The 21,385-nt window shown below is 35.3% G+C and overlaps 1 protein-coding gene across 2 annotated transcripts in view; it reads right to left on the reverse strand.

Moving 5' to 3' along the window:
- Positions 1 to 4,235: 4,235 nt before the first annotated feature.
- Positions 4,236 to 21,385, reverse strand: part of CWF19L2 (CWF19 like cell cycle control factor 2) — a 174,272-nt gene continuing 157,122 nt past the window's right edge. For both annotated transcript variants that reach the window (XM_037841310.1, XM_037841309.1), the window contains exons 15-18: positions 15,152 to 15,307; positions 12,715 to 12,795; positions 7,785 to 7,886; positions 4,236 to 4,911 (exon numbers count right to left, since the gene is read on the reverse strand). In XM_037841310.1, coding sequence (XP_037697238.1) covers positions 4,768 to 4,911; positions 7,785 to 7,886; positions 12,715 to 12,795; positions 15,152 to 15,307 — 483 coding nt within the window. In that variant the 3' untranslated portion in view covers positions 4,236 to 4,767. The remainder of the gene's footprint in view (positions 4,912 to 7,784; positions 7,887 to 12,714; positions 12,796 to 15,151; positions 15,308 to 21,385) is intronic.

The following is a 21,385-nucleotide window of genomic DNA, read 5'->3' on the forward strand; positions in this document are numbered from 1 at the left end:
GAGATTCACTCCCCTGGGTGTCTGATCCCACGTAGGGGGGAGGGCAGTGATTTCACCTTTCAAGTTGGCTTAGCCAGAGACTCTTTTGCTTTTATTTGGATTATTTTTATATGATTCCATTTTATCTGCTTTGTTGGATTACTGGGTATAAATCTTTGTTCATACTTTATCTTAAGGTTTGCTCTAGGGTTTATATTATACATCTTTAATCAGTCTACTTTCAATTATATTATAACACTTTAGGTATAGTATAATAACCTTATAATAGTATACTTTTATTTCTCCCCTCCCCTTCTTTGTGCTATTGTCATATATTTTACCTCTACATATGTTAAAAACTCCACCCTACATTATTTCTGTTTGAATAATCAAATACTTCCTAAAAAAATTTTTCTTTAAGCAATAAGAAAAAAAAATCTTACATATTTACCATGTCGTTACCATTTCAGTGCTTCTTTGCATGCCTGGTGATTTTTGGCTGCTAGACATTTTGAATTTTACATTGTGAGTACCAGATATTTTTTATTCCTATAAATATTATTCAGCTTTGTTCTGGGATGCAGTTAAGTTACTTGGAAAGTTTGATTCCTTTGCCACTTACTTGTAAGATTTGTTTGGCACAACTTGACCTTTTTTGCCAGATGTCCCAATGATTCATATGATGCCCATTTATCAGTCTTGGGATAATTATTGCAAAACAATGAAGAAAAAATCATTCCCAGTGAATCATTCTAGCTGGTGGGAATTTATCTCTAAACCTTTCAGGTAGGTTGATCTTTGCCTGGCCTCGAGTAATTTCCTCACATGCATGCACTGATTGGTACTTAGCTGAATACCAGAAGGGGGGCCCTTGGCAGTTCTCTTTCTGTCTGTACTCTCTCCTCCAGTACTCTGTCCTGCTGTCTTCATCTCCCAACTCATACATTTATCTCAACTTGGTAGTTCAATAGAATATGCCTGGGTTTCCTCTCCCTGCACTGCAACCTGAAAAGGTAGTACTAAGGCAATCATAAGGCTCATCTCATTAGTTTCCCATCTCTTAGGAATCACTTGACCTTTTTTGCCAGATGTCCCAATGATTCATATGATGCCCATTTATCAGTTGTTTCAGGTAGGAGGTTAAATGCAGTTACTTCATCTTGGCTAGCAGTGTTTGATATTGAGTTTTTTTTTTGTTTTTTGTTTTTTTTTTTATGAAAAAGAATGACTTGGGGTTGATCTAAGAGCTCAGACAGCAGAGCAAAGAGCCACAGAGAATCATTCCTAAGAAACAAGACTGGGGTCCTACTCAAGAAACCGGCAAGATGTGCTCAAATAAATTTTAGAATTACTAATGAACAGTGATTGCTATGTACCTTCTGTTTTACTACTTTTTCGCTGACTGTTATCTATTGTAATTATTGTAAGCTCCTCTTACCATTTTATGTTGTGTGTGTGGGGGGGGTGTGTGTGGAGGGGTTACACAAAACTTCATTCTAAATTCAAAGGTCTTCAGATTGCATGGAACCACCTAAGAAGCTGTATCTCCATCTGGACCTGATTTAGATGAGATCCTCAACCTTCAGCATGAGCTTGATGTCCTAATTTTCTTGAGAGGATAGGAATATATTTTTCATGTGGGCAGAATGTAAATTTGTGGCCAAATGGTGGACTACAGTGGATTAAAGGTAGCCCCAAATTATTTGACATTCCTCTCATCAAGAGATAGGGTTATAATCTCTCTTCTTGAATGAATGTGGGTTCTGTGACAGCTTTGACAAACATAATACACCAGAAATGAAGCTGTGCCAATTTATGTGTCCAGGACATAGGAGACTAGGAGCTTCTACCTCCTATCTCTTGGAATTCTCCATTGGAACGGTGCTCTGGGAAAAAAAAATAGAAGCCATATAGTAAGTTCAACTACCCTGAAATTGCCAAATGTGGAGAATGATACCAGTCATTCCAGCCCAGGTGCCCAGACACGAATGAAGGAGCCATTTTGAACATTCCAGATCCAACATACGCTACATAAAGAACAGAGGCCGTAAACATACAGCCCTAGTCATCTCCAGAAGTCTGAGCTACACTTCCCGAGGCCCCAAACATCATGAAGCAGAGAAAAATTATTCAGCCAAGCTTTGTCCAAACTCCTCACCTACAAAACTGTGAAATATAACAAAACAGCTGTTATTATAAGCCACTAAGTTTTGGAGTAATTTGTTATGTGGCAATAAATAACTAGTACAGGAAAAAATCAGGAGTCAGTTTTGGACATGCCTTTTACAGATGCCTATTAAATATCTGAGTATAGATGTCAAGCTGGCATTTGGATATACGAGTCTAAGTTCAGGGAAGAGGTCTGGAGAAACATATAAATTTGCCTTTTCTACTTCTCCTTCTTCCATAGTACTTATGACCTTCTAACATTCTCTAGGCTATTTATTTGTTAGGTCTAATACTTATTGTCTGTCTCCCATGATACAATGAAAGCTCCTCCAAGACAGGGATTTTTGTTTTATTCGCTAATGTATCCCTCACACACAGAACAGTGCCTGGTACATAACCAAAACTCAAATAGTTGTTGACTACATGAGCCAGCTCATAAATAGTATTTAAAACCATTTTAATGATGCAATTACCTTGGGAGTGAGTGTAGTAGAGAAGAGTTGAGGTTTAAGAATGAACATTTGAACATTTAGAGGTTGACTAGTTGAAGAGGAATCAGCAAAGGAGACATAGAAGGCAGAGTACAGCCAGTGAGGAAGAAGGATAAATAAGAGACAGTGTTCTAGAAGCATAGTGAAGAAAGGGTTTCAACAAGGGGAAACGATCAATTATGTTAATGATATTGATATGTACAGTAAGATGAACATGAGAATTAATTACTGTTGACCTTCACATGAACATTGTGGAAGAATGGTGAGGATGAAGCTAACTATATTGACAAGAAGAGAATGGTTGGAGAGGAAACAGCATTTAAAAAAAAAAAAAAAAAAATGAACTTTGCTGTCAACTGGAGAAGAGAAAAGGCTACAGGGAATATGATACAAAATTTTCTCGTATGCTAATAGGACGATCCTGTAGAGGGAAAAATGAATAATACACAAAGATTAAGGCCAGCTGAGTAAGTGAGAAGGGATGAAAGAAATCCAGTACACAAATGAGTGGACTAACCTTGCAAAAAACAACAAAATAATTCATCTACAGTTAGCAAGAGGAGAAAAAAAGTAGTGTACATGGATAAAAATGCAGGTATGTTGAAAAGATGTTGTGGAAATTCCCTCCTGTTTGCTACATTTTCTCAGTAAAATTGGAAGCAAGGTCATTAACTGAGAATGAAGAGAGGGGAGGTGTGAAATAGCCCTTCGGCAATGTACTCCAATATGCTTGGCACATATTTCCCATAATGTGCTATAATTATTTTTGTACATGTTTCTTTCACCACTAAACTGTAAAATAATTTAAGGCTGAGTACGTTTATCTTTGCACCACCAGCACATTACACAGTGCCCTGCAAAGTAATGTTAGTTAACTTACTGGCTGAATGAATGAATTTTATAGGTTTTTTCAAGACCTTGGAACAAAGCCAAATACAGTTTGAAAACAGCAATAAACACATTATCAAGCATGAGTTTGATAAATATACTAAAATTCAATACATAAATACTGAAACCATTAAACTTCAACTTAAATGTGAAATGAAAAAACACAGTATATTTTTAAAACTTTTTTAATATACTAAAGATATAATGGGATGCTAATATTAAAATAACTGTAGAAGGTGGTTACTCTCAATATGCTTCACTACTGATTCTATGTATATAACATTTTATAACAAAATACCAAGGTTCAGCTTCCCCCAAAAAAATCTCTGTAAGAGGGTTACCACAAAAATATCTTCATATATAAATACACATTTTTAAAGTAGGGGCACTCTCACATTATGGCCATATTTTGTAAGCATATGGTTTTATCTTGACACCAAGTATGAGAACAAATAAAAATCTAGTACCTTCAATCAAGTAGGAGACAATAGAATGTGCTCCTGACATTTAGAATGCTATCATTTCTTGAAATTTTAAAACAATCAATTTAACCCAAAAATAATACTAGATGAGATTTTTAATTCTTCTACAAACCCCAAACAACTGTAAATTGTGTTATTTGGAACACTTATTTTTAAAATCACAATAATTTAAAGACACAAATAATACTGGACAGAAATAAAAACAAACCTGAAGCATGAACATGAGTTATATTTTCATTATCAATTCTTTATTACTTTTGGGACATTCTTTTTCCTTTAACAAAAACAGTAGCAGTGATATTATATACTGGTTGAAAATGAAGAGCTCTTCTATAAAATCCTTTGAAAAGAAATTTTGGTTATTCTAAATATGCCAAGTCTTTTCTAAAAAAAATGCAAAAGAAGCCAGTTAACTGACTTAACAACCTTGGAGTAGACCCACCTCTCTTGGAACTGGTGATGTGCTATGCCCTAGATATTCCTTCAGAGAAGACCTTTTCTACAATCAATTGTAATAGTTAAGAACACCAAGAATTAGGGACAGAACAGGAACGTGAGCAGGTCATCCAATATATCTCATCTTACTCTGTGTTTACTAAAATGAAGTCCACAGAAGCAACTGAGGGTTATCAGTGACCCACAGCAGTTCGCTGCCATAACCCTCTTTCCCTATAGCCTAAGGATCAGCTGTTTAGTTAGATGATGGAAATAAAAACTGAAAAGGATCTAAAGGGGAAATAAAAAATGATAGGTACATTTCAACAATTTTTACTTTTGGTGAAGTCATATGGTTTCCACCACTGAGCAAACTGCAGTGCCTTCTTCCTCTGGTCCTCAAAGCTTTCTCGTATTCCTTTCCTCCAAAGTCTTGGTTCTATATCCAACATCCCACCAATGATTTCCTTTTAAAGAATGAGAAAAATGCAAACACATGCACATATAAATAATAACTAAAATAGGAATTAAACTATTTCCACTTATTCTGCTGTTAAATATATCATTAAGCAGTTCTCCATGATGCTGTTCAAATAATGCATAAATATTAGTTTCCAGTTTAAAAAAAAACTTGTTTTCAATTAGTTCTAACTACGCAAATGCTGTGATTCTAGGAGTCCTAGCTGTGTCTCCTGTCACGCCATAGGTCTCTTTTGTTGCTTGTTAACACATTACTAGAGGGTAGTTAAAGGGGAGAAGAGAAAGTGAAATTTAAATAATTTGGTTCTCATTAGATGCTCTGGTAAACAGTTTGGAGAAAAAGTAAATCAACATGTAGTAAATATTTACTTTGCTACTCAACTGCAGTTGATTCTTAGGTTAATGTTTTCTCTGCTACCCAGCATACTTATCAATCAGTTTATTCTACTATTAGCTGGACATCTTTTTTTTTTTTTCAGGATCAAAATCACATTACAGATTTTATTAGAGAAGTTATAGGTTTACAGAAAAATCATGCAGAAAAGCAAAATCACATTTTAATACTAATCTAAGTAAATCTAGAATTAAAAGTTATAAATCATGTTCATTTAAAAAGTTACATTCCCAAGCCCTGAAAAGAATGACTTTGCTTATTATTCTTGATTATTTCCTTCATGATCTTCCTTCTGTGCTGTTAGCGACAGACATTGATCGAATTTATGCAAGTATCTGTGTACAGAAAGATATGAGGGAAATTTGCAATGCTTAGAGGAAAAGTCGAAGGAAATACAGGAAAACACTTGACCAAGGGTCAAATTTTGCATACTCAGTCTAGCTCTACTGGACTGTGTGGTGAGACCTTGGACAAAACAGAGAATGTCTCCAAGACATAGGTTCTTCATCTTAACAAATACACCATGTGGGCCAACTATGCACAAAGCAAATGACAAATATAGAGATACAAAGATAACTAGCATACATCTATCTGCCTTTTGACAGCTCTTAATGGAATCTGGATTGTGGCAGAAGCCAGAATAATACTCCAGCTATACAAAGAACTGTGCTATAAAGTAGAATAAGTGCCAAATTGATAAAGAATATGCTTTGGAGACTCAAAAAAAGAGAAAAGTTTCTATTTGTTGGATGTATCATGGAAAGCTTCATGGAAAAGGGAACCTCCCCTATCACTGGGAAAAGAAAATAAAAGGACCAATAGAGACAGGGATTTGTAGAAGACATCAAGAGAAATGGAGCAAATTTAGGTTTAGTGCACAAGTTTCTCAGCTTCGGTCCAAGTAAGCATTATAGTTTAAGAAAGCCTAGCTTATAAGAGGACCTGAAATTATCTCTATAAAACATCAACGTTTGTCTTATGTGTACCATACAGAATTGATTCTTGTTCTATTACATAAGCAGCTGCTAACAGAAATAAACCATCCCAATAATCTCTTCTTGCTCTCTAAGCAACTTCTTGCTGAAGGAAGTTCTTGGGCCCCCCAAGCTGTCTCTTGAAAAGCAAAGGGTTGGTGAAAATGGATCTGTGAGGCAACACTAAGTAGGGAAACTTTCCTTTTAACTTTAAAACAATATCATATAAACCATAATATATGGCAAAACACTTGAAATGGGACCAATCTCCCCAATTAAGTTTATACAAGTAAAAAAATGCTTCATTTCCTTTTTACTACAATCAAGCTTACTTTAAAACAGATCCAGATTCATAGAGCCTTTAGTTATAAACTCTATTACAAAACAACAGGATTTTTCAGAGCAGTTTACTCCGGAAAAAAAAATTCTAAAAAATTTCACAAACAAGTTTCTGTAATATATGTCAACAGTTCAAATATGCATATGATTTTGGATCTCCAGTTAACTCATTAAGGGCAACCACAGGAAAAGTTTTGAATCCAAACATTTGGAGTTGGGATTCCTCTTGACACATCCCCATTATTTGTAGAAGATGTTCTTATAAAGGAAATGAAAGTGGGGAGGGAAGAAATCAAGGGTGGGAAAGGGGGCACCTTGGGCAAAGAGTTCATCAAGGCTCCTCTAATTTAGAGGAACTGGCTACACAGGGATATGAGCAGAAAGGCCTGAGCTACACTAGACTAAAAGGTCACTTCTAGAGCTATTACTGACCAGATTTCTTCTAACTGCTTAGGTTGCTGCATTAATTTCATTCCAGTTCCTGATACTAATTTATACACTTCCCAGATACTCCAGTAGACCTTTAATTTAAGGACAATATCCGTAGAGGGCAACTTTTAGTAATCGAAAGAATCCACTGGCAATTAAAAGATCTGGACTCTAATATCCTCCCTAAAACTATCTGCATGAAATGAGTCATTTATTCTTCCTGGACTATATTGCTTAATTAAAATGAAGGGAGGAGATCATTTGTACGTACCCCCAACTCTGTCACTTACTAGCACCATGAGTTATATACCTCTCTATAGCTCAGTTTTTCACCTATAAAATGAAAATAATAAAAATACCACACAATAAAGTTATTGTTAGCACTAAATGAGGGTACAGAACAGTGTCTGGCACACCGTAGACCCTTAATAAATATTACCAATTATCATCACACTCGGCACAAGGCTAGGTGACTTCAAAGGGAAACATTACAGTTACTGTTACTACTGTTAACAAATGTTTGGTTCCAAAATGACCTTCCTGACTCTCCTATAACTATTCTGAGTCATTTTTAATGATAGTTTCTAGGTTCTCCCTCTAAAAATTGGATGGAGCAGTATTCACCAACCCCACAGCATATAGTGCCCCAAATTTTAATTTCCCCTCAAAAGAAAAGTGCTAGTAAATTCCTAAACACTGGAATTTTATCAAATTGTGAGCAAACCTTTCCAAAGTAAGGAGGGAATTTGTGCTGATCTTCAATAACATGAGCAAATCCTCCTTGAAGGCCAAAATCCACACAGAAGTAAGGTAAGCCTCTGGGTACCTAAACAAACAGAAAAATCATACATCAAATATGGCATCAAATCAAAAAGTTATGCTTAATTCCTCTTCTTGCTCTCCGATATGACAGTAATTAAGCATCCACTAAAACAAAGGTATACAATGAATTTCCAATTCTAAAGATTCTTAAGCAGTGACCTAACTTTCTAAGTAAAACATTTCATGTCAGTCAGATAGCTCTTCATAACATCTAGCAATTATAATCAAAACCAATTATTTTCCTGTCCTTGGGGAAAACAGAAAAAAAAAAAAAAACTTCTTTTTTAATATAACAGCAAAATATTTTTCCTTAAACCACACGAACAGAGAATAAGAATACACTTTTTCATATTTTACTCATAATGCAGATTAGGAAAAGGGGCCTGGCCATATACTTAGAGCTTTGTTTACAATATCCCTGAAACTGTACTACTGTTTAATTGGGTATTTATCAAACATAAATTAAACCAGAACAATCAGATCTCTTTTTAAACTAGTGAGATGGACATAGCAATACCTGGTTCACCAAACTCATTTCAAAATATCTCCAGGATTATTTATTATCTTTCCCTCCCTCACTCACTCTCTTTCTTCCACATCTTCCTCCCTTTCTCTCTCTACACATACATACATGAAGTATTTTAAGCTAAATCTTGACTAGAAAAGGTCATAATTTCTTGCTTCTCTATCAATTAATTAGATTTTTTGTCCTTGCAAGCTTTTTCTTCAAGTCCCACCTTTGCTGGTAGAAATGATCCAAGTAGGCTAATTCACAGTAACATCTTTCCTCTCTAATCCCCTCATACAGTCAGCATTTACTTAATTTGGCACTAAATCACATTTCTACTTAACCTTATATATTTTGTATTGTTTCCCAAGAAGGAAGGATATGGAAGGCCACAGTATGGCAGGATGGAAAGACAGTGGTTGCCTTGAAACATTATAAAGCAATCAAAATTAGGGCTTATGAAGAGTTGTTCATGTAATAGGAAATGCACAAGTTAAAAAAAATCAGTCTACAGAGTGGTAAATAATATACAATGTAAAGAAACGGGTTACTTTTTTGTTACTTTAGATTTTTCTATATTTCCACAATTAAAAAAATATGATGAACATGTATAATCTTGAAAATTAGGAAAAAATAAAGGAAAATAAGACAGACAAAACTCTAATCACAGCTCTGATTCTAACTATGTAACCTCAGTCAAGTTATTTAACATCTCTGAGTTTCATAAGAAAAATGAAGAGCTCAGAGGTTTGCTATGAGGACCAATTAGGACAACGCATATAACGTTTCCACCCAATCTGTGGTACAAAGAAGATAACTCAAGGATTACTTTCATTTCTATCTCCTTTACAAGAGTGTTTTATGCAAATCTGGTAGTCAAATTAAAAAAGGATGGAAGGCTCCATTACAATATTTTTGCCATCTGAAGTAGATCACCATTTGCAAAGCATGAATCTCAATGCTGAAAGGGGTATTACAGAATGACATCAACTAAAGGTCAATACTTCAAGAAAGACATAACCTGAGGAAGAAATCTGTGATGACAGTGACCAATTCCTTTAATTTGTACCAAAATGGATGCCTCCCCCGAGAGTGCCAACATCCTAATCCTCTATTTGTCATGAATATGTTATCTTACAGATGTGATCAAGTTAAGGATTTTGAGATGAGGATATTATCCAGGTGGAGTCAATGTAATCACAAAAGTCCTTAGAAGAGGAAAGGTCAGAGCCAGAGGGTCAGAAGAGTCAAGCCAGAGAGAGATTGGAAGATACTATGCTGTTGGCTTTGAAAATGGAAGAAGGGGCCACAAACCAAGGAATGGAGGTCACTACTAGAAGCTGGAATTAATTAGGGAATTGATTATCCCCTAGAGTCTTCAGAAGGAACACAGGCTTGCTGACACTTTGATTTTAGCCCATTAACACACACTTCAGACTTCTGACCTATAAAACTGTAAGATAATAAATTTGGGTGTTTTAGAATACCAAGTATGTAGTAATTTATTAAAGCAGCACTAGGAAACTAATTCACATAACAAGGCTCAACCACCTATAACATATTTCCCAAGATGGCACAATGAATACACAACCTCTTTTACCCAAAGAACAGCTGCTGCCACAAACTTCTCTTCTGTTCTCTCACTAGAGTCTGTAAAAGGTCCAATCTGCTATCTTGCTAGAAGAGCTGTCAGTGAGTAGGCATTGCATAAACTTTAGTATCAAAATGTATGTACATTTAGCACTTTCCCCTTTTCCTCACTTGGCAAGAAAGGAAAAAGAGTTGGAACTCTGACATTACTCTTTAAAGGTAATAACAGAATTATAGCAAAAATTTTTATTTATGATAGAAAAGAAGTAGTATCTGAAATTTCCTTCTAATATTCTAGATGTTCCTCCTGGTTCCTAGAATTGCCCTTGAGTTTGAAAGTCTCTGGGTAAATTCAAATTTTCCTTCAGAAAGGACTTTCATTTTTCAGAAAAACAAGTCCCTAAGTGTGCTGGATGCTCTTACAATTTCTATAGTTGCTACACACACACAAAAAAAAATAATAATAATAAATAAAATAAAGTAAAAAACAACTTTTAAAAGTTCAGGAAGAATTCTCATGAAATCTTCATGAGAAAGTCTTGAGAAAAATGACCACTTTTGTAACAAGTTATTTAATATCATGGAACTACTCTGCAATGAACATTCAAATTTGCTTCCCTTGACTATTTTCATGGACTTTGTACCATACTGCAAAGAAATCAAAAGGCCCAAAGAAAGTAAACAAAACAAGCAGAAAAGGCGAAACATATTCATATAGCAAAGAAAAATATAAATTCAACAAACAATCGGAAATCAATTACAATTAAATAAATCTCTATCATAATCTAGAATAGAGATTCTATAATCTCACCAAGAATCTACTCAGCATCAAAAACAAAACAACACCCCATTCCCAATGAAGCAGGCAAAATACCTTATGAAACTAGCAAGGGCACAGTGCTTTAAAAAGAAGAGTAATGAGGTCCCTTCAGAAATAAAAATAATGCAAGAAAACTTGAGTGCTTTACCTCATGCTCAACATCTTTATCATTTTAATAAGATACCTGAAATCTTGTTAACCTAAAAAATGACCTCCTTTGGAATTATTCTTACACTCAAGTTCTCTTCACAATTCCAGCCAGATAATTATAGAATCCTAAGGCTAAAAGGGATCTCAGGAGGTCATCTGGCTTATTCTCCATCTACTATGACTCTCTCAAAACAGTCTCATTTAAAACACCTTAAAATTGAATATACAACTGCTGTTTTTATAAGGATCAGTATCTATTTCTTATTTTTCCATATTGGTTAAGTTATAATATTATTAAAATCCCCTGCTCCTTAATTCAGGTACTTATTCATGTCTGAAGAAACAAGAGGTACTAGATGGCTCAGTGGTAAGAATATTATACATACAGTGTAGCAAATGGGTAATAATACATTTCTTTTAAAATTTCTACTTTGAAATGTTTCCAACTGCCATTAAAATCATGTTCTGAAAGAATATTTAATGGCATGGGAAATGTTTATATAAGAAGTGAAAATCTTTGGTGCAACAAATATACATACATAATGACACAATTTTCTACAGGCTCATAAGGGAAAGAAGCAAGCAGGACATTTAGGGCTTTTTCTTTCTTTCTTTCTTTTAAAATACATTCTCTGGCCCAATTCACCAGCAAGGAAAGAGAAAAAAAAACTGTAGACAATGGTTTACCCCTGAATTAAAACTGTGTGTCTTCAATAATGCAATAAAATTTGAATATGTTGACTGGGATATAATAAGTGCAGTAAGAAATCCTATTAGTCACTTGTATTGGGAGCCTGGCTTTCCAAAAGAAATGGGAGAAATATTCCAGTGACATCTACTAGAAAAGGGGTCCGCAAACTCTTTCTGTAAAAGGCCAAAAAGTAAAATACTTTAGGCTTTGCGGATCATACGGTCTCTGTTGCAAGTACTCAACTTTGCCTTTGTACCATGACATAAACTGTTCACACAAACAGGCAGCAGGCTGGATTTGGCCCACAGACTATAGGTGCCTGCAAAAGAATATAAGCTTTTTAAAGACAATGATCTTTGTTTTGCTCACTTATCTAGAACCTCAATAAATATTTCTAGAATAAATTAGTTTTTGAATAGGAAAAAAAGGAATCCAAGTGTCTATTAAATCTATACTCCATTTAATTCATATTCCTAGAAAAGAAAGCGGTCATTACAGAAGTACTCAACTTATATATCACCTATATCTAAAAGTTGAATTGCAAATCAAGATCAAACCATGAAACATGGTTAGGTAAGTCTCCAAAAGAACCACGTATTCACAATCTAACTCAACTGCCTTTTTATAGGAAGAATGAGGGTATGTCTGCATAGGGAAAAGAAAATGAGTTCAAAATTCAAAATGGAGCCTCTATGAAAAATTTTCTCTCATTATAATCCCAGCAACAACAAGGCCCCCCAGTCACTTGTTCCAGAGTGGCTGAGAAGCCTATGAGATGAGCTTTTATGGTATATACAGTTGGCTGTCAATGCCACTTATAAGGACTACAACAGTAGAGGGCTACAAGGTCAGGAAGAAACACTTATTTGGGTAAGCAAAAAACCTCTACAAACAAATAAGCATTTACTAAACCACACAGAATGAAAACAACATCTTCTTTATTTGTGGAATCAGTTACTTTGTCTTTGGTCATTCAGTCAAATGGTGTCTTTCTCAACTCAGATGTGGAAATTAATGAATATCCTAAGCCCTAGAAATATTTTCTTGCATTAGAAAGAAAAGTTGATACCTACAGACTTTCTGATATCTTTTGAAGACAGATCAATTAATTTCTTGTTGATGGACCACTCTTCATCAGACTCCATTATGGCTTTCTAAAAAGCAACCATTTGTTAATGAAAAAATTATACATAATCAAATACAAAGAGACAGTTTAAAAATAAAGTAATACCGTAAATTAATTACCAGGCACATTATACATGTTTAGGTCATTACTCTGAGTGGATTAAGACTTTAATTTTAGTTATTTGAAATTAGAACTTGAGTTTTTAAAAGTTTTATCTTTAGTAAAAATAATATTCTTTTACTAATTCTTAATTATTGTATTAAACTTTACATGACAAAAACAATCCTTAATAAGACCTAACAAGTTAATATTGAACATACTTTGTGAATATAAAAGCTCACAAATTCCCACATGCATCCATAGAAATCTACTCATTTAGTTTTACTGCTCCTCTTTCAAATACCAAAAGAATAATGTATATGCTTTATGGCAACAAAGGAATGAACTGTTTGTCCCCATGTAACAAAGAAGTAAAAATTCAGGGAGAGAAATACATAAAAATAAAATTATAAGATTTTCTAAGCTAAGCAATATGATTATTATCTATGGTAAAGAAATTTAATAGAAAAAAAAGCCAAGTAACAAATGAAAAATAATCTCACTTTTGTACAGTATCATTATAATACATTGTGCCGGTTTGAATGTATTGTGTCCCCCAAATGCCACTGTCTTTGTAGTCTTGTCGGGCAGACGTTTTGGTGCTGGTTGGATTTGCTTGGAATGTGCCCCACCCAGCTGTGGTGATGATTCTGATGAGATGTTCCCGTGGAGGCGTGGCCCCGCCCATTCAGGGTGGGCCTTGATCAGTGGAGCTATATAAATGAGCTGACTCAAAGAGAGGGAACTGAGTGCAGCTGTGAGTGATGTTTTGAAGAGGAGCAAGCTTGCTAGAGAGGAACATCCTGGGAGAAAGCCATTTTGAGGCCAGAGCTTTGGAGCAGACGCCAGCTGCCTTCCTAGCTAGCAGAGGTTTTCCAGACACCACTGGCCATTCTCCGGTGAAGGTACCCAATTGCTGAGGTGTTACCTTGGACGCTTTGTGGCCTTAAGACTGTAACTGTGTAGCAAAATAAACCCCCGTTTTATAAAAGCCTATCCATCTCTGGTGTTTTGCATTCTGCAGCATTAGCAAACTAGAACATACATCATATATACTCTTTAAAAGGCACAGGTTACTTGGCTTGACATTATAATGTAGCATATTCAATACAAAATTGAAGTCAGAGAAATTAAATGAATTTTTATGATCAAATAAAAGGTTTAATGTAGAGGAGAAAAGTGACACACCATTCTGTTAAGGGATGACATTTCTGTCACCCCACATGAGCAACAGTGGCCACTCTCTGCTGGGCCCTGTACATCAAATCCTCTAGTCACAATCACCTAAAACTCTATTGATGGACAACAGAACAACACACTGAAAAAGTAGAATAATCTCTTTCTCACCTAAGTTTGTTTAACAAATGACTACCATGGGTCTCTGGGATTATCTGGTTTATTCTCTATACTTAATAGCATAATTCCTCAAATTAAATAATCAGATTGTCTTTAAAGATTTCTAAAGTGAAAGTAGATTTTCACCACCCGTTAACCTTAACAGGTTTTATAATCCTTTCTGTTGGAATATATAGTCCATATTAATAAATTTATCATCCCAAACTGTCTAAATGTTTTATTCCCAAAAGTGTGCATTCACTACCTCACAAAACATTATCTTTCTATTTCTTTGCACATGTTAATATTCCATATATGGTTTTACATTTCTGCATTTCCATTAGTTCATAAATTATATTGTATTCAGATCAGAATCAAACACATAGTATTTAATAAAAGCTGCTTGAAATAATAATGACACATAATTGGTTAAGAACTCTAATCATTTATTATATGCCCAAAATGTATGTGGAAGGTTACAAACTTTTTTCCTTTTTACAAATAGGATGATAAGGTATTGAATGCTAAAACTTAACGGCAATAACTTGTCTCAGCAATTGTAATCTGTGTTATTTGTGTCTTTCTGTCTTTGACCCTAGTGTATTTCAATTATCAGTTTTCTCAGGTTATGAAAATTTTTACTTAAAAGTACTTCAAAGTAAAACCGTGATTTCACTTGAGAAAAGAGAAATTAAAAGGAATTATAATTCAGCACTTGATAGTATATTCACACTTATAAGCAAGCATGCTTTTAAAGGGTCAAAATCCCAAACTTCTTTCTACAGACATTTATACAGGAGAATTTTTTGTGCTTTACTGTATTGTTTAATATATTGTAAAATCTGATTTAAGTATATGGGAGAAAAAAACATGAATAAAGAAAACACTGTATTCATAAAATAGCATTGTAGCAAAAAATAAGTATGCATGTAAAGACCATCTTTAAATACCTTAAAATAGATAGGAGCCATATCACCCATTTCCTTCGGGAGAGGAATGCATTCATAAACCATATGATACTGTTTTTTCATGCTCCTGTTGGTTTCCAAAAAGATGCAGTCCAATCCTTTACTTTGAAACATCTTTACCAATGCTTTTCTGAACATCTGAAGAAAAATGGCTAGATAAAGGACTTTGCAGAGATTCAAAATATAAAAACAGTAAAAAGTCCAATAAATCTCTTTAAAATAAAAAAAATAGTAAACAATGTCTGAACATGTCAATATTACTTTATAATTATTTACTTTGTAAATCTACTACATAATTTCACATATTTAAGAACATAATTCTGAAACTAACTCTTCAGAGTTTTACGTATATATTGGAAATGGTTCCAGTAAATTAAAATGAGAAAAGGAAGAGATAAAATCAAATTTAAGTGGTAAAATATGCAGAGCTGATAGTAAAATCAGGGGAAAACATTCCTAAGTCAAAAAGGGTACTCTGAGCTAGTAGGCATCCTTAAATTCAGGAACAGATAACAAGTGGAATTCACTTCCAATTATTTCTCTCTGCTTACGGTATCTTCATTTGTTGGTTCCCTTATATGTCTTCTGACCCCTCACTTGCAACCTTGTATATTCAGGTAGTCTCTCTTTTCATATATAATGCAATCCTATCAAGTGCATAAAGGAAAAATGTGCTAAGGTTGAGAAGAGGTTATTCATTTGCCAAAGAGCTAAGCATTATTATAAAATCTCTATTTATTTCATTATTTCATGTATTATATTTGTTTATTTATTTTTGTGTACTCCTAAGCCTGAGGGACAGTTGTTTGTAGATGGTTGGATGAAGCTTAGACATGAGGTCTAGGGTGTTCACGTGCATTCACAGGATACCCCTTGTCACGCAGGACAGCGTTGGGGTTGGAAGAAAGGAGGGCAGGCTACAGTTTGGAAGCCAGAGGCCAGCTCCCTCACATCAACTAGTGTGTTCTAGGTGTCTGAAAATTAGAAATTCAAATTTGGCCTTTGTAGGGCATTATTAAAGTTTATTTGCCTAAATAGGAGGATAAAACATTTCATTTAACTCTGCCAGCTTGACAGCTTTTTATTTTAATCAAACTTTTTATTTTGAGATAATTATAGATTCACAGAATACAGGGAGATCCCATGTACCTCTTACGCAGTTTCACTCAATGTTAACATCTTACAAAACTAGAGTACCACATCACAACCAGGATATTGACATTGATACAGTCAAGGAAGAATAATTCCAACAGCATATGGATCCCTTCCTGTTGCTCTCTTATAGCCACACACACTTCCCTCCTGTCCTACATTCCTTGTACTTAACCTCTGGCAAACACTAATCTCTATTCTCTATTTCTTTAATTCTGTCATTTCAAAATGTTATTTATATAAATGGAATCATGTAGACTTTTGGGGTTCATCCCAAGTAGTTACATGTATCAATAGTTCAACACACCAAAGTTATGTTTAAGCATTCACCTGGTACAGGACATCTGGGGTTTCCGGTTTTGGGCTATTAAAATTACAGCTGCCATGAACATTTCTTTACAAGTTTTTGTGGATAAATAACTTTCATTTCTCTGGAATAAATGCCCAGGTGTACAATTTTCAGTCATATGGCAATAGCATATTTCATATTTTAAGAAACTATCCTACTGTTTTCCAAAGTAGCTATACCGTTTTACATTTCCACCAGCAATGTAAGAGAAATTTAGTTACTCCACATCACCATGAGCATTTGGCACTGTCAATATTTTTTTATTTTACATTCTGGTGGGTATATTGTGATAGATCATTGTGGTTTTAATTCTATATTTCCCTAACAGCTAATGATGTTGAACATCATTTCATGCGCTTCTCTGCCATCTATATATCATCTTCAGTGAAATGTCTCTTCCTGGTTTCATCCCATTTTCTAATTGTTGTCAAGTCTAAGAACTCTCTTGTATAGTCCAAGATCCTGTAGATTGTATCCTAAGGGTTTCCTAAAAGTTTTATAGTTTTACATTTTACATTTAAGTCCATGGTCCATTTTGAGTTAACTTTTGTGATAAGGCATGAGGTTTAGGCTGAGTTTCAGTTTTTCGTCTATGGATGTCCAATTGCTACAGCATTATTTGTTCAAAAGGCACTTCCTGGCAAAATCCTGGATGACTGTTATAGATTCCATATGGATAATCATAAAAGTAAGCAAGCTCAAGATGTCATGAGTTATAAATGAAAAACTGAAAAAGTACTAAATTAGCTACTACTGCAAAGATAGTTCAATATTATAAAATCTATTAAAATCACACTAATAGCTCCAAGGAGCACATGCACACACACACACACTCAAATGCACATATTTAAGTACTTCTCTATGTATATAAAAACTTTAAATTAAAAATATGAGTTCAATGGTGCAATTTGAGGTTACTAACTCTGTTAAAGTTGGATTTTCCCCAGTGCAATATAACATTTCAATAATTCCTATATACATTTCAATAATGTGCATGTTTTTAAGGTAATGTAACAACTAAACAATGAGGAAAGTTTTTGTAGTTCATTATAAGAAATAACAAAAACTATTTTACCCTTCATAGACATAAGGAGATCTTAAGTTACAGAGATGACATGAAATTCCCGTATTCCTAGTAGAAAGCACTCTATCATTTGGGTTATCACTATTTTCTGAACTATGCCTACTCATCTAATTGCCCATTCCTCAATTAGTCAATCCATCTGGACTTACATTCCTCATAATGTATTTAAGTAACCTATACTATAATGATGCAGTTCTTAATTTGCATCAAGTCAAATTACAATGAATCAGGTAAACATAAGTAAATAATTTTGAAATTAAAATTAAAGTACTTTTTAAAAATATTTAAGCTGTATAGGGTTGATCATGCTAAAATTTATTTAAGTTTTCTAAAGACCATGTCTAAAGATAAAGTTATCCAAACGTAAGGGTTATGACACACGACAGAAACACACACACACATTTAACTCTACTCCCTCCATAGGAGATTCCCTCAAAAAATGACATTAAAGCAATTTTTAAAAATGCATAAACCTACTAGAACAAAGAGAATGAGAGAAAATACACTGAAAATCAGATCACCCTGTAATATCTGACTTAAATACTAGAAGGCCTATTAAAACCTGCTGGGGGTGGGAGTACGGGTAAGGGTAGGGGGTGACTGGTGGCAAGAAGAGCAAAGAAGAAAGCCAGGCTGCACAGCCAAATGGTAAAAGGCTCAGGAATAGGCAGCATCAAATTCATATGGAGGACCCCCAGCTCTATGGCCGACTGATCTTTGATAATGCCCCCAAAGTCAATGAACTGGGTCATAATGGTCTTTTCAACAAATGGGGCTGGGAGAGTTGGATATCCATATCCAAAAGAAAGAAAGAGGACCGCTACCTTACACCCTATACAAAAATTAACTCAAAATGAACCAAAGATCTCAATATAAAAGAAAGTACCATAAAACTCCTAGAAGATAATGTAGGAAAACATCTTCAAGACCTTGTATTGGCAGCCACTTCCTAGACTTTACACCCAAAGCACAAGCAACAAAAGAAAAAATAGTTAAATGGGAACTCCTCAAGCTTAGAAGTTTCTGCACCTCAAAGGAACTTCTCAAAAAGGTAAAGAGGCAGCCAACTCAATGGGAAAACATTTTTGGAAACCATGTATCTGACAAAAGACTGATATCTTGCATATACAAAGAAATCCTACAACTCAATGACAATAGTACAGACAGCCCAATTATAAAATGGACAAAAGATATGAAAAGACAGTTCTCTGAAGAGGAAATACAAATGGCCAAGAAACACATGAAAAAATGTTCAGCTTCACTAGCTATTAGAGAGATGCAAATTAAGACCACAATGAGATACCATCTCACACCAACTAGAATGGCTGCCATTAAACAAACAGGAAACTACAAATGCTGGAGGGGATGTGGAGAAATTGGAACTCTTATTCATTGTTAGTGGGAATGTACAATGGTTCAGCCACTCTGGAAGTCAGTCTGGCAGTTCCTTAAAAAACTAGATATAGAGATACCTTTCGATTCAGCGATTGCACTTCTCGGTATATACCCGGAAGATCGGAAAGCAGTGACACGAACAGATATCTGCACGCCAATGTTCATAGCAGCATTATTCACAATTGCCAAGAGATGGAAACAACCAAAATGTCCTTCAGCAGATGAGTGGATAAAGAAAATGTGGTATATACACACGATGGAACACTACACAGCAGTAAGAAGGAATGATCTCGTGAAACATATGACAACATGGATGAACCTTGAAGACATAATGCTGAGCGAAATAAGCCAGGCACAAAAAGACAAATATTATATGCTACCACTAATGTGAACTTTGAAAAATGTAAAACAAATGGTTTATAATGTAGAAGGTAGGGGAACTAGTGATAGAGAGCAATTAAGGAAGGGGGAACAATAATCCAAGAAGAACAGATTAGCTATCGTGGGTAAATTTAACGTTCTGGGAATGCCCAGGAATGACTATGGTCTATTGATTTCTGATGGGTATAGTAGGAACAAGTTCACAGAAATGTTGCTATATTAGGTTACTTTCTTAGGGTAGAGTAGGAACATGTTGGAAGTAAAGTAGTTATCTTAGGTTAGTTGTCTTTTTCTTACTCCCTTGTTATGGTCTCTTTGAAAGGTTCTTTTATTGTATGTTTTTTTTTAATTTTTTTTTTTAATTTTTTATTTTTCATACAGTTGATTTAGGAAAAAAAAAAGTTTAAAAAAAATAAAAAATAAACAAGGAAAAAAATATGCAGAGCCCCCTTGAGGAGCTGGTGGAGAATGCAGGGGTATTGGCCTGCCCTACCTCGATGGTTGCTAACATGCCCACAGACATAGGGGACTGGTGGTTTGATGGGTTGAGCCCTCTACCACGGGATTTGCCCTTAGGAAGACTGTTGCTGCAAAGGAGAGGCTAGGCCTCCCTATAATTGTGCCTAAGAGCCTCCTCCCGAATGCTTCTTTGTTGCTCAGATGTGGCCCTCTCTCTGTAGCTAAGCCAACTTGAAAGGTGAAATCACTGCCCTCCCCCCTACATGGGATCAGACACCCAGGGGAGTGAATCTCCCTGGCAACGCTTAATATGACTCCCGGGGAGGAATGTACACCCGGCATCGTGGGATGGAGAACATCTTCTTGACCAAAAGGGGATGCGAAAGGAAATGAAATAAGCTTCAGTGGCAGAGAGATTCCAAAAGGAGCCAAGAGGTCACTCTGGTGGGCACTCTTATGCACAATATAGACAACCCTTTTTAGGTTCTAATGAATTGGGGTAGCTGGTGGTAGATACCTGAAACTATCAAACTACAACCCAGAACCCATGAATCTTGAAGACAATTGTATAAAAATGTGGCTTACAAGGGGGGACAGTGGGATTGGGGGGGCCATGGGGATCACACTCCCCTTTGTCTAGTTTGTGGATGGATGAGTGGAAGTGTGGGGGAAACAAACAAAAAAACAAACAGACAAGGGCGCTCAGTGTTCTTTTTTACTTTAGTTGCTCTTCTTCAGTTTAATTATTATTCTGGTCATTTTTGTGTGTGTGGTAATGAGGGTGTTGGGGATTGATTTTGGTGATGAATGTACAACTATGTAATGGTACTGTGAACAATCGAATGTACGATTTGTTTTGTATGACTGCGTGGTATGTGAATATATCTCAATAGAATGAATATTGAAAAAAATTCTTATGGAGGTCTGGCTAAAAATAGATGACATTTTTCCTGAAGGAGCAATTAAAACCCTATATCTCCTCCTCTAAATCAACAGAATACTGCAGGATTCTCTTCTGTAGAAGGTAAAACGTAAGGCAGGTAGCTGAGCTGGAGAAACCAGACATAGTTGGGAATATACTATGAAAATGAGGGAATTACAGGAAAATTTACTTAGCACTCGTTCAACACTCTGCCATCCCCAGCCTTTTCTCCCACTCAGCTCCCAGAACACTGGCATCTAGACTTACAGGCTCTAGGTAGTAGAATAAAAGTCTTTTCTAAGGAATATGACTAGCCCCAAGAAAAAGACCTAAAGGTACCAACACTAGCAGTTCCCCAATGAAATGGGCCCTTTCGCAAACAACCAGCACCCTCTCCTCACCCCAATTATTTTTAAATGGGCCTACAGTGTCTGATAGTAGCATAAATTCAAGCTGTCAATCTGATAAGAATAA

This window comes from Choloepus didactylus, chromosome 6 (assembly GCF_015220235.1).
Source record: "Choloepus didactylus isolate mChoDid1 chromosome 6, mChoDid1.pri, whole genome shotgun sequence".
NCBI classification, from domain to species: Eukaryota; Metazoa; Chordata; class Mammalia; order Pilosa; family Megalonychidae; genus Choloepus; species Choloepus didactylus.